This window comes from Ornithorhynchus anatinus, chromosome 7, assembly GCF_004115215.2.
Source record: "Ornithorhynchus anatinus isolate Pmale09 chromosome 7, mOrnAna1.pri.v4, whole genome shotgun sequence".
Classification (NCBI taxonomy): Eukaryota; Metazoa; Chordata; class Mammalia; order Monotremata; family Ornithorhynchidae; genus Ornithorhynchus; species Ornithorhynchus anatinus.
In genome coordinates this window covers 68,252,358-68,266,404 of record NC_041734.1, presented here as the reverse complement: position 1 = coordinate 68,266,404, position 14,047 = coordinate 68,252,358, and the positions used below count along the sequence as shown (strand labels likewise).

Genomic DNA, 14,047 nt, shown 5'->3' with positions numbered 1-14,047 from the left:
TGAGTCTCATTCATTCGATCGTATTTATTGAGCGCTTACTGTGTGCGACGCACTCTACTAAGCTCTTGGGAGAGGACAAGACAACAACAGACACATTCCCGGCCCACGGCCAACTCACAGTCTAGGGGGGAGACAGACATTAATATAAATGAATACATAAATAAATATCTGTTGCCGAACTGTACATTCCAAGCGCTTAGTAGGGTGCTCTGCACACAGTAAGTGCTCAATAAATACAATGGAATGAATGAATTTTCTGATAAACACATATGTGCTGTAGGGATGGGAGGATGAATATACTATTTATTACCCTATTTATTTTGTTAATGAGGTGTATACCTCCTTGATTCTATTTATCTTGATGATGATGTCTTGTTTCGTTCCGTTTTGCTTTGCCGTCTGTCTCCACCGTTTAGACCGTGAGCCTGTCATTGGGCAGGGATTGTCTCTATCCGTTGCCAAATTGTACATTCCGAGTGCTTAGTACAGTGCTCTGCACACAGTAAGCGCTCAATAAATACTACTGAATGAATGAAGGAAGGAAGGAACTAGTGAGAGCAGCACAGAAGTCTCCCTCCTTGCCCACCCTCTAGTCAGCTCACTATGGGCAGGGAATGTCTCTGCTAACTCTGTTTCATCTCCCAAGGGCCTAGTACAGTGCTCTACACATGGCAAGCGCTCAGTAAATACCACTGAATGACCGGTTCAGGCGGTCAGCACCTACCCTTCGAAGGGTCACCTACCTGAAGCCTGCAATCCACGCCCGCAGATGTCTGGGCCGTCTGTTCTCCGGGGTCTCGGCACCGACGCCTCTCTGCCGAAGGCCCGGCCTTGGCGGCGGCTGGAAAACAGCAAGGATTCAGCCGGGAAATTCCTTGGTGGTTCTCGGAGCCCTCGACCACTCCCCCGCCCCCGGGGAAGGAGGAGCGGAAGGGCAACAGGAAGGGCCTCGGTTTCACTCACCGTCTAGGTGGAATACCCCTTCGTCGTCTCGCTCCACCACGATGTGCTCCACAGCCAGGGTGATGGGGACGGGTCCCGGGGATGTGGGATAAATCGGGGGGCTGTCGTCCTGAAAACGCCAAGAGAGCACGCCGGTTCGTTGGGGAAGGGGAACGATTCCTTAGATTTTCACGGCTTCTTTTTTCCTCGGGGTTCAGACCGCCTCTGATAATTCGCGTTCTCCGCACCACACTCTGGGAGGAGGCGAGGAGCAGGAACTGTTCTCTTCAGAAGCAGGGTGGCCTAGTGGCCAGAGCACAGGCCTGGGATTCGGGGGCCCTGGGTTCCAATTCCAGCCCTGCCCCCTGCCTGCTGTGGGACCCCGGGCAAGTCACTTTGCTTCTCTGTGCCTCGGCTCCCTCCTCCGTAAAATGGGGATGAAATACCTGTTCTCCCTTTCCTTTAGACCGTGAGCCCCGTGTGGGACGGGAGCGGTATCCGACCTGATTTTCACATCTGCCCCAGGGCTCAATGCAGTGCTTAGCACGTAGTAAGTACTCAACAGACATCGCGATGATTATTATTGTTATCCTTCTCCGTCCCGGCGGGAAACGGAGCCAGTGAGGTGGCTAAGTGACCGGCCCCCGAATCTCCAGGTCAATGGCAGAGGCCGGGCTAGGATCCGGCTCTCCCAACATCTCAGTCAGGACTCTCTCACTCCTAGCCCTTCCCTGCCACATTCAACCTCCCGGCCTCTTCGTCAGCCTCCGTTGCAGGGCAGATCTCTCCCCGCCCCAGCAATTCTGTCCTTCCTTTAGGGTGTATTTCCTAATCGGAGCACAACGGGCACCTGGAATAGTCCTCGGAGCACTTGCCCGCCTTAGCATCTGAGTTCCGGTGCGCCGCCGTAGATCGAGAAAATCAAGTTTACTGCCAGTGCACCCTTGGAAAATCTGCCTGTCTTAGCATCTGAGCTCTGGTGCGCCGCCTCGGATGGAGAAAATCCAAAGTTTATCGCCAACCGATGGCTTTGGATACTGATTTGTCTATTCTTTCTGGAAAATCTGCCTGTCTTAGCAGCTGAGCTCCGGTGCACCGCTTCGGATGGAGAAAATCCAAAGTTTATTGCCAACCGATGGCCTGGGATACTGATTTGTCTATTCATTCGTTCAAATGAATTTACTGAGCCTGTACTGTGTGCAGAGCACTCTGGTAAGCGATTGGCACAGGATGACATAACAATAATCGGACACTTGACTTCTCTGTGCCTCAGTTCCCTCATCTGTAAAATGGGGACTAAGACTATGAGCCCCATGTGGGACAACCTGATTCCCTTGTATCTCCCCTTTAGCTTAGAACGGTGCTTGGCACATAGTAAGCGCTTAACAAATACCATCATTATTATTATTATGCCCTGCCCACGAGCTTACATTCTAGAGGGGCAAACGGACATTAATATAAGTAAATTACAGGTATCTAAATACATTACAGATATTTGGGCTGTTAGAATCAACCTAGCGTTTAGGGCTCTGAGAATGGCGACCTCCTCACCTTCAGGGTGACCCGGGCATCCAGCAACTCAATCTGCATGGGGATGACGACGGGGAGCTCTTCGTCTTCCAGGAAGGGCCCCAGCCCATTGAGTACCGAGGTGAGCAGCTCCACGTCACAGCCGCAGAGGAGCAAGTGTAAGAAGCCGTTCCGGGCGGCCAGGGGAGAGCGGAGGGAGGCTCCGGACCCCACCTCGAATCGCAGGGACACCGACGGTTGGGTCTCGGAGCCCTCCGAGTCCGGGTCTCTCGCCGGGCTTCCGTCGCCTGCGGGGAAGACGGGAGGGGCTCAGGAGGCAGCCGACCTTGTTGCAAACCCAGTGGGCTACGGCTTAGTCAGGTGGGGAAGCGGCACGGCGTGGTGGAGGGAGCCCGGGCCCAGGAGTCAAAAGGTCATGGCTTCTAATCCCGGCTCCGCCACTCGTCAGTCACTTCACTTCTCTGGGCCTCAGTTCCCTCGTCTGTAAAAGGGGGATGAAGACTGGGAGCCCCACGTGGGACAACCTGATCACCCTGTATCCCCCCAGCGCTTTGAAGAGTGCTTTGCACATATTAAGCGCTTAACAAATACCATCATTATTATTATTATTGTCTGCTGTGTGGACGTGGTCAAGTCGCTTCACTTCCTTGGGCCTCATTTACCTCATCTGTGAAAGGGGGATTGAGACTGTGAGCCCCACGTGGGACAGGGATGGTGTCCGACTCAAATTGCCTGTAACTGGGCAACGCTTAATACAGTGCCGGGCACATAGGAAGCGCTTATCACATACTACAAATACCATTAATATTATTATTATTATTATTATTATTATTATTAAGTACCTAGAGTATTTGTGGGGTGCCCCCTGGTGGGTCCAGGCAATCAAAACTCAGCTCTGGAAACCCAGGAGCTTTACTTCCAGCAGCTCGATCTGCACGGGGAGACAACCACGGGGGTTTTCTCGCTCCAGGAAGGGCGCCGAGCCAGTTAGCGAGGACAGCGGCGACGAGTCACGGCCGCAGAACAGGAAGCGACTTTCCCTTTCGGGGGAGTCCGGGGAAGATCCCCGGGAAGCAACATTCACTTGCTAAAACGGTCACCGAAAGCCACATCCTCCTTCTGCGCCTGCCACAGAGGCTAGGTTGTCGCTCGCTAGGTGAACGTGCTTTGACGGCCCTCGGTTGAAGGAGGGAGAACGGTCCCCGGAAGTGGATGGCAGGCAGTTCTGCCGTTGAAGGTGGATCGTGGGGGTGGGGGAGAGAGAAGGCGAAGCCCGATTTTGGGGAGGGGGCGAAGCAGGGGACGGAGCAAGCCACCGTCGGGACGGTCCCGCGTTGGCGGGGGTCCTTCCGGCATCGGCTGCTGAAAAGCTAAGCAGGGCCCCGGATTCGGTTAGATGAGGTCAGAGGCAGCACGGCCTAGTGGGCGGAGCACGGGCCTGGGAGACCGAAGGATTAGCTGGGTTCTAATCCCGGCTCCGCCGCTTGTCTGCTGGGGGACCCGGGGCGAGTCGCTTCACTTCTGTGCCTCAGTTCCCTCATCTGTAAGAGGGGGGATTAAGCCACTGAGCCCCACATGGGACAGGGACTGTGCCCAACCCGATCCGCTTGTATCTCCCCCCGCGCTTAGTACAAGGCCTGGTACAGAGTAAGCGCTTAACGGATACCCATAAAAAAGGGGCCAGAACCCACCGGGCGGGGAGGGTGTGGGGCTAATTAACGGCCGCTGCCGACGAATCCCGTCCTCGGTGCTCCCTGAGCCTCACCTGGGCCTTCTCGCCGCAGAAACTGCCACAGTCCCACATTGCCTGGTTGCTCGAGAGCCAGCTCCTCGGCCTGCAGGGCCACAGCCAGGTCCTCGCCTTGGGCTTCGATCCCACAGGACACTCCGGTCACCCTCAACACCAGCCCCGACACCTGCCGAGGAAGGGTGGTGGCCTGAGCGCTCCCGGCCCCCAGGCCCAGCCGGCGCTCCGCAGAAGACAGCCGAGAGAGAGAGAGCGATACTGACCAGCTGAAGGGCGGAGTCCCCTCTGCCGCACGAGGCCAAGCTGTTGACTGCGGGCGACCCTCGGGCCTCACCGTCCGCCCCGGGGCTCCCTCGGCTACTGGAGTCGTCCGCGGTCTGAGGGAGGATCCCCGAGGGAAGGGACTCCAGCCCAGACTCTGCCAACGGGAGAGAAAAGGCGAGAAATCCAGTCCGTAAGGGCGGCGCCTGAGGTCACTGGGAGAGAGCGGGAGTGAGAAGCAGCGTGGCCTGGTGGATAGAGCACGGGCCTGGACGTCAGAAGGACCCGGGTTCTCATCCCGGCTCCGCCGCCCGTCTGCTGCGTGACCTCGGGGAAGTCACTTCACTTCTTAGTTCCCTCATCTGGAAAACGGGGATTAAGATTGGGAGCCCCATGCGGCGACAGGGACTGTGTCCAACCTGATTAGCCTGGATCTATCCCAGCACTTGGTAGAGAGCCTGGCACAGAGTAAGCGCTTAACAAATATCACGAAAAAGAGGGGACCCACACTAGATTCCATCTGGACCCCGCAAGACCACGGAGAGGGTCGACACCAGCCAAATTGACCTCGTCGGCGTTTAGCTTTGAGATATTCCCGCTCTCCCAATCCTGACAGGCTGAAGTCAGAAACTGGGTTCCTGAAGCCGTGCAGGGTATCGGTGAGGCCCATCGGGGCGCCCGGGCAGTGCTGAGTTTTCGCCCGATCCCAGCGGAGGCCCAGGACTGGGGCAGCAACCAGGGCCGGCTCGGGGTCGCTCTGGCCAGAAGGCAGCCTGGGCCTTGTCCCTAGAGGTCCCCGGCACATTTCCTGCCTGTTCAGTCGTCTCTGTGGGCGGCTGGGACTTCTCTAAGTGGCCTACGGAACCAGCAGCACCCCCGTAGGTGCCTCGGCAGTGCTAATGGAGGACAGGGGAAAAGAGACTAAATTCAGGCAGAACAATGCCACGTTTTTTGAAGGCCTCTGAAGGGCTCCAGTCAATCTCTCCCTCTGTCTTCCTCCCTCTCCGCCTCTGTCTCTCCCTCCCCCCTCCTCCCCTTCTGTCCCATTCATTCATTCGATCGTATTTATTGAGCTCTTACTGTGTGCAAAGCACTGTATTATGCGCTTGGTAGAGAACAATATGACAACAGACAGACACATTCCTGCCCCAGAGAAGCTCACTGTCTAAAGGGGGAGACAGACACTAATGTAAATAGATAAAAAAATAATAAATAAAATCCCCCTCCTCTCCCTTACTCCTCCTATCCCCTCCCTCTCTCTCCCTTTCCACCCCCCTCTGCCTCTCCCTCCCTCCCTCTTCCCTTTCCTCCTCCTTCTCCCCCTCTGTCCCTCTCCCTCCCTTCCTCCCTTTCCCTTTCAGCCTCCCTTCTCTCCTTTCCCCCGTCCCCTTCTGCCTTCTCTCTCCCTGTCCCCCTTCTGCATCTCCCTGCCTCTCCCTCCCCGTCTCTCGCTCTACCATCTCTCATTCCCCTAGACCGGATTACCCGCATCCAGGAGCATGACAAAGCCGTCGCTGCCATCGCTGTCCACTGATATCTGGTCTTCGAGGCCACTGCCGTCCTGGGAGACCCCGTCGAAGGACTGCTGGGACACGGTCCTCTTCATGGACAAAAAGCGGCGGGCAGATCCTCCGATCGCCGGGGCCACGGCTCCCTCTTCCACCTTGGCCAAAGGGTCCCTGCCAAAAGAAGAGACGTTCTGCCCCGGTTCCCCACGTGGCCCTGGGCTCTACTGGCTGCGAACGACATCGGAGCAGCCAATATTGGGCTCTTTTGGGAACAACATTGAAGTAGCGTGGCCTAGCGGATAGAACACGGGCCTGGGAGTCAGAAGGACCTGCATTCTTATCCCGCCTCTGCCATTTGTCCGCTGGATGACCGTGGGCAAGTCACTTCACTTCTCTGGGCCTCTCATCTGTAAAGTGGGGATGAAGACCGAGCCCCACGAGGGACGTGGACTGTGTCCAACCTGATTAGCTCGTACCTACCCCAGCGCTTAATATGGTGCCTGGCACATAGTTAGCGCTTAACAAACACCATTAAAAAACCCCCAAAACATCATTTACTACCGTTTCGTTTCCCCGGTTCCGAGTCCTTCTTTTCCTACTTCCCAGAGCCGTCAGAGTTCCCGTCCGCCAGCCTCCCTGCCTCCTCAACTCCCCATCCCCCGGGATCAACATCACCCCTTGAAACCGATCCCCAGCGGAGGCCACTGAGACTTTGGCGGGGATCTCTGGGGCCCATCCTATCGGTATGAATACTACCGTATTATCCCACTGAGGCGTTCCGATGCCCTTTCGGGTGAGGATCTGCCCAAACCGTGTCCCAGCGAAAGCTCAGGGTGGCCTCCACCGCCCCCTCAGAAACCAGATCCACCGTGAAGTAACAAAGACGTCCAGAGGCGCTCCTGCATCTCACGTTTGACGATAAGGCAAGACCGCGGATGGTAAAGAAGCAGTAGCGAAACAGCGCGGCCTGACGGATGGAGCCCGGGCCCGGGAGTCAGAAGGACCTGGGGTCTAATTCCCAGCTCTACCACTTGTCTGCTGGGTGACCTTGGGGAAGTCACTTCACTTCTCTGGCCTCGGTTACCTCATTTGTAAAATGGGGATGGAGACTGTGAGCCCCATGTGGGACAGGGCCTGGGACCGACCCGAATGGCTTGTATCCTCCCCAGTGCTTAGTAGAGTGTCTGGCACACAGAAAGCGCTTAACAAATACCCCACGACTATTATTGGTATGATTATTATTATAGAGGGACTGGACTGGTCCCCCGGAGAGGGGCATTCCTACTGGTCCTAAATCGATCCACGCCCGAGCCTCTCCTCAGTTCCCCACTCTCTCCTCTTCCAGCCGGGGTGGAGGACAGGAGGTCGGGGGGGGAGATTGCTGGCTTTTGGCCCACGTGTCCTCGTCCCAGTGGACCGCCGCAACTTCCGGGCAATCACAACCACACACGGACCCAGGTACCACGTGCACCCCTCAAGACTGGGAGCTCGTGGTGGGCGGGGAACATGACTACCAACTGTAATACTGCATTCTCCAAGAGCTTAGCACAGTACCCTGCACATAGTGAGAGCTGAATAAATCCCACCGATTGATCGACGTGAAATCCAAACGCATCTTTTATGGCTATTTGTCAAATGCTTATTTTGGGCCGGGTACCGCACTAGGAGCTGAGGTAGGTACAAGATGATTAGGTTGGACACAATCCGTCCCACTAGGGGGTCACAGACAAATCCCCATTCTATAGGTGAGGTAAGTGAAGCGCAGAGAGGTTAAGTGACTTGCCCAAGGTCACAGAGCAGACAAGTGGCGGAGCCAGGATCAGAACTTAGGTCCTCCGGCTCCCAGGCCCGTGCTCTTCCACTAGGTCATGCTGTTTCTCTCTTTATCTCTGCTTCTGCACATAATAAGAGCTGAATAAATCCCACCGATTGATCTGTGTGAAATCCAAATGCATCTTTTATGGCTATTTGTCAAGTGCTTATTTTGGGCCAGGTACCGCACTAGGCGCTGAGGTAGGCACAAGATAATTGGGTTGGACACAATCCCCGTCTCACTAGGGGGTCACCGACAAATCCCCATTCTATAGGTGAGTTAAGTGAAGCGCAGAGCAGTTAAGTGACCTGCCCAAGGTCACAGAGCCGACAAGTGGAGCCAGGATCAGAACCCCGGTCCTCTGGCTCCCAGGCCCGTGCTCTTCCACCAGGTCATGCTGTTTCTCCCTCTATCTCCGCTTCTGGGCAGATCCAGACCCCTCGGCAATTATTACCATTACAGTTATTACGGTATTTCTCAAACACCTACTCTGCTTTAAGCACTGGAGAGACACAAGTTAATCAAGTCAGATCCAGACCCTGTCCCACACGGGGCTCACAGTCTACGTAAGAGTGAGAACAGGCACTGAATCCCCATTTTACAGGTGAGGAAAGCGAGGCCCGGAGGAGCGAAATGACTTGCCCGAGGTCACCGAGCCGGCAAGGGGCAGAGCCGGGCTCCGAACCCGGATCCTCTGACTCTCGGGCCCGGGCTCTTTCCACTAGGCCGCGCGGCTCCCCGGTTCTCGGGCTCCGCTTCGACAGATCGGGGTCAGAGCGGGGCGAGCCACGGCTGGGTCGGGTTCCCCGACTTGGGGCCAAGAAGGGCTCCAGCGGGTCGGGGGAGGAGTCGCTCACTTGGCCGGAGGCAGCGACAGCATCTTCTGCACGGTGGAGGTCATCCGATCCCTGCTCAGGCTGAAGGCGTCCTTGGTCAGCGACACCGCCTCCTTGGTCAGGTCCACGGTGGCGTGGAAGGCCTCCTTAGTCGCGTCCTTGATGTGCAGGGCGCCGGGCAGTTCCGCCTCGAGGTTCTTGTAGGGACCGGGCTCCGCCCGGCCGTTCGGGACTCGCTCCCTGCCAGCGGCTGGGCTGGGGGGCCGGCCTCCGTTGGGCCTCTTCAGCTCCGCCCCGGGGGCCTCCCCGCCCCGCCCCCCGCCCTCCGGCCGGGTCGAGACCCCCCGGGGCAGTCCGTTCTTCTCGGGGGACGGCGGCTTCCCCGGCGAGGGGTCGGGGTTCTCGACGCCGCTGTCCTCCAGGTGTCTCACGGGGCTGCCGCCCAGGCCCCTGTCCGAGGAGACGTCGGACTTGGGGTCGCGGTCCTCCGAAGGGGAGAACTCCGAGTCGACGAGGCTGGTGGTCTCCGAGTCCGCGGAGCCGGGCTCGGGGGTCGGGGGCATGAGCAGGGCCACCTCGGCGCTGGGAAACAAGAACCCCAGGCAGGCCGAGTGGGCCTGCGGGGGGGCCCCCGTCATGGCCTGGGTGTCCTGGGCCAGCTGGTCCTGCAGGCTCTGCAGGGCCTCCTTCAGGCGGAGCAGGGCCAGGTACTGGTAGTGGTCCAGGTGCCCCCGCACCGGAGCCGGGGAGTGCACCAGCACGTGGACGTCCGCGGCACGTTCCGCCTCCCCCCCGGCGCCCCCGGCGTCCGCCTCGCCGTCCCCTTCCCCCAGCCCGCCCCGGCCCTCCGGAGGTCCCGAGAGGCTCTTCAGGTCCCACTCGGTCTTCGACCTCTGACGGGGCCCGGGTTCTCGGGCCGAGGCGGGGGCCCGCACCCGGCTGCCCAAGCTGGCCGAGGGCTTCATCCTCCCCTCCGAGGCCGGCGGAGGCCGCCGCCGGGCCCGGTCCCAGCGGGTGGGCAGACAGGCCCACACGGACAGGGGGAACGGAGCCACGAAGTTGACGGGTCGGCCCCGGCAGCTCTCCGTCCCCTCGAAATCCAGGGAGACCTGGGCGAAGCGGACCGACCACAAGTCTTGGGAGGCCGCGGGCCTCGCGGGGGGGAGGGGGAGGGGCCGCTGGGCCGGGAGGTCCACCTGGAAGGCGTGGTGCAGGAAGAGCGGGTGAAGGAGGCCGAAGCCGCCCGCCGCCTTGGGGAAGCGGGCGTAGGTGGGGTGGAAGAACTCGGCAGCCGCGAAACGGCGGAAGAGGTTCTGGAGATCCAGGTGGCTACAGTGTGGGGCGTGGCGGGTGTTGGTGGCCGTCATGGCGGAGGCGGAGATGGCCAGGGCCTGGGGACGCTGGGGCCCGGCTTGGTCTCTCTTCTCTAAAGGGATGCTCACCTGCGGGGACAGACGGAGGGAAACAGTGTGCCGACTAGCCATGCGGTGGGTGGGGAGAGGACGGAAGGAAGGACGGGGGACGGGAGGACGGGAGGAAGGAAGGACGGGAGGAAGGAAACAGGAGAGAAAGAGGAAAGAAGAAAAAGGAGAGAGAGGAAAGAAAAAGAGGAAAGAGAGAAAGACCACCTTCACAACATCGCTAAAATCTGCGCTCTCCTCTCCATCCAAATTGCTACCATATTAATACAGTCACTCATCCTCTCCCGCCTGGATTCCCGCATCAGCCTCCTTGCTGACCTCCCTGCCTCCTGCCTCTCCCCACTCCAGTCATTCATTCATTCAATAGTATTTATCGAGCGCTTTCTATATGCAGAGCACTGTACTAAGCGCTTGGAATGTACAATTCGGCAACAGATAGAGACCGTCCCTGCCCAATGACGGGCTCACAGTCCTCAGTTCACTCTGCTGCCTGGATCGCTTTTCTACAAAAACATTCAAGACACGTCACCCCATTCCTTAAAAACTCCAGTGGTTGCCCATCCACCTCCACATCAAACTCCTCACCGTTGGCTTTAAAGCAGTCCGGTACCTTGCTGCTTCCTACCTCACCTCGCTACTCTCCTACTCCAACCCAGCCCACTCACTTCGCTCCTCTAATGCCAACCTTCTCACCGTGCCTCGATGTCGCCGCCGACCCCTCGCCCACATCCTGCCTCTGGCCTGGACAGTCCTCCCTCCTCAAATCTGCCGGACGGTTACTCTCCCCTCCTTTAAAGTCTAACTGGAGGCACATCTCCTCCAGGAGGTCTTCCCTGACTAAGAGTCCACCCCCCCCCGCCCTTCTTTCACTCCCTTCTGTGTCACCCTAACTTGTTCCCTCTGTTCTTCCCCCGCCCCAGCCCCACGGCACTTATGTCCATATCTGAAATTTTATTTTTTTATATTAATGTCTGCCTCCCCGCCCAGACTGTAACTCGTTTTGGGCAGGGGAATGTGTCTGTTTTTGTACTGTACTCTCCCAAGCGCTGAGTGCAGTGCTCTGCACACAGTAAGCACTCAATAAATATGACTGAATGAGTGAAAGTAGGAGATTTCTTTCCGTCCTTCAAAAACTTGGTTGCTTTTCAACAGGCAGAAGAAGCTGAACCCTCGATGCCTGGCAAGAGGGGAAACACATGATTATCGTGTTTATTAAGTGCTTACTACGTGCCAGGCACTGTACTAAGCGCAGGACGTGGTGGCTAAAATGCCACCACTTGACTCAAAGCTCATTGTGGGCAAAGACTGTGGCTTTTTTTAATGGTATTTGTTCAGGACTTCATTCGATCGTATTTACTGAGTGCTTACTGTGTGCAGAGCACTGTACTGAGTGCTTGGGAAAGTACAAAACAACAACAGACACGTTCCCTGCCCATAGTGAGCTCACAGTCTTACTGGGTGCCAGGGACTGTACTACACGCTGGGGAAGATACAAGTTAATCAGGGTGGACACCGTCCACACCCCACCTGGGGCTCACAGTCTTCACCCACATTTTACAGATGAGGGAACTGAGGCACAGAGAAGTGGGGTGACTTGCCCAAGGTCAACCGGCAGACAAATGGCAGAGCTGGGATTATTGGTTCATTTATTTATTCAACTGTATTTATTAAGCACTTACTGTGTGCAGAGCACTGTATTAAGCGCTTGGAAAGTACAATTCGGCAACAGATGGAGACAATCCCTACCCCAAAACAGGCTCACAGTCTAGAAGGGGGAGACAGATCACAAAACAAAACAAGTAGACAGGCATCAAGAGCACAACCCACGTGGATTAGAACCCACGGCCTTCTGCCTCCCAGGCCCGTGCTCACTAGGCCACACTCCTTCTCCGTTACATCGTCCTCTCCAAAGTGTTTAGCACAGGAGTCTGAGAAGCAGCGTGGCTTGGTGGATAGAGCACAGGCCTGGGAGTCAGAGGCAGCCAGTCAGAAGTATCTGGGTTCTAATCCCGGCTCCGCCACTTATCCGCTGTATGACTTGGGCAAGTCACTTCACTTCTCTGGGCCTCAGTTGCCTCATCTGTAAAATGCGGAATAAGAGGGTGAGCCCCATGTGGGACGGGGACTTAACCTGCATCTATCCCAGCACTTAGAACGGTGCTTGGCACATAATAAGCATTTAACGAGTTATAATTATTATTATTACACTGCACCACACCAGCGCGCAATAAATACCACTGATCGATGACCCGATCCCTTCTTACCTTCACCTGGAAAGCATCCAATCGGGTGTCAAGATGCTCATCCTGCTGGCTTGAGTCCTCCAGCTTGTAAATGGCTTTGAAATGCCTCAGGCTGCGGTAGAGGTCCAAGGAGAAGAGGTTCCCCCAGAGGAGGCTGATGGGGTGCAGGGTGAAGGTTAGGCCGTTCAGCTGCACGTACAGGTTGGGGCAGGGAACTAGAAAGGGGGAAAGAAAAGACGGTGAGTTCAGAGCAGGAGGAGAGGGGCCGAGCAGAGCTGCTTACGGTCACCCCGGTCACCGGGCCAGGCAGCTGGACCCTCCCAGGCCTCCCACAGCACAATCACCCATACGATCAATCAATCGATCGTATTTATTGAGCACTCACTGTGTGCTTGTGAGAGTCCAATATAACAGTGCTATATTCCCTGCCCACAGTGAGCTCACAGTCTAGAGGGGGAGACACGCGTTAATATAAATAAATAAATTACGGATACATCCGTGAGCGCCGAGGGGCTGGGATGGGGGGATGAATGAAGGGAGCAAGCCAGGGCGACGCAGAGGGGAGTGGGAGAAGAGGGCTTAGTCAGGGAAGGCCTCTTGGAGGAGAGGTGTCTTCAATAAGTCTTTGAAGCCTCCAAACAACCCCTTCAAGAATAACTTGGTCATTTGTCGGCTTAAAACAATGAACAGGTTTCCAAGTACCACCCCCCTTCCTCCCAGCCACCACCATTCAAACAAAGTCTCCTGTGCATGGGTTTAAGGCCTTTCATCAACAGACACCTCCCCTCCCACCTCCGTGTTCTCTCCCTCCTACATCCAAGCATTTACTCTCCATCCCGTCTAGTCGGATATGACAGAGGGAAGACTTTCCAGGCCGGAGGCGGGACGTGGGCGAAAGGTCAGCGGCCAGATAGACAAGATGGAGGTACAGCGAGGAGGTCGGTGTTGGTTGAGCAAAGTGTGGGGGCTGGGCTGAAGTAGGAGAGTAGCGAGGTGGGGTAGGACGGGGCAAGATCGAGTGATTTAAAGCCGTCGAGGAGGAGTTTCTGTTTGATGTGGAGGTGGATGGGTAACCACTGGAGTGGGGTAACCGGGCTGAACTTTTTTGTAGAAAAATAATCCGGGCAGCAGAGTGAAGTATGGGAGTGAGGTGTGTCTGTCCAGTGGGAAGAGACAGGAGGCTGGGAGGTCGGCCAGGAGGCTGCTACAGTCATCAAGGTGGGCGAGGATAAGTGGTTGGATTAACGTGGAGGCAGTTTGAACGCGGAGGAAAGGGCGGATTTTAGCAATGTTGCGAAGGTTGAACGGACAGGATTTAATGATGGACCGAATCGGTGGATTGAATGAGAGAGAGGAGTCAAGGATAATGCCAAGGTTAAGGGCTTGTGAGAGAGGAAGGATGGTGGTGCCATCTACAGTGACGGGAAAGTCTAGGGGAGGACAGGGTTTGGGTGGGAAGATAAGGAGTTCTGTTTTAGACAAGGTAAGTTTGAGGTGACAGGAGGACAGCCAAGTAGAGATTCATTCAATAGTATTTATTGGGCGCTTACTACGTGCAGAGCACTGTACTAAGCGCTTGGAATGGACAATTCGGCAACAGACAGAGACAATCCCTGCCCATTGACGGGCTTAGAGATGTCTTGAAGGCAGGAGGAAAGGCGAGACTGGAGAGAGAGACGGAGATCAGGGCTGGAGATGTAGATTTGGGAATCATCCCCATATAGAGGAGGTAGTTGAAGCCGTGTG

The 14,047-nt window shown here is 56.5% G+C and overlaps 1 protein-coding gene across 2 annotated transcripts in view; it reads right to left on the bottom strand.

Annotated features, from left to right (window-relative positions):
• Positions 1-14,047, bottom strand: part of UHRF1BP1 (UHRF1 binding protein 1) — a 57,729-nt gene that overhangs the window by 5,332 nt on the left and 38,350 nt on the right. For both annotated transcript variants that reach the window (XR_005660160.1, XM_029068737.2), the window contains exons 13-20: positions 12,323-12,516; positions 8,659-10,079; positions 5,966-6,159; positions 4,483-4,637; positions 4,238-4,388; positions 2,494-2,759; positions 964-1,072; positions 744-841 (exon numbers count right to left, since the gene is read on the bottom strand). Coding sequence is in view for 1 of the 2 variants with exons in the window: in XM_029068737.2 (XP_028924570.1) it covers positions 744-841; positions 964-1,072; positions 2,494-2,759; positions 4,238-4,388; positions 4,483-4,637; positions 5,966-6,159; positions 8,659-10,079; positions 12,323-12,516 (2,588 nt within the window). In the remaining variant the exon portion in view is untranslated. The remainder of the gene's footprint in view (positions 1-743; positions 842-963; positions 1,073-2,493; positions 2,760-4,237; positions 4,389-4,482; positions 4,638-5,965; positions 6,160-8,658; positions 10,080-12,322; positions 12,517-14,047) is intronic.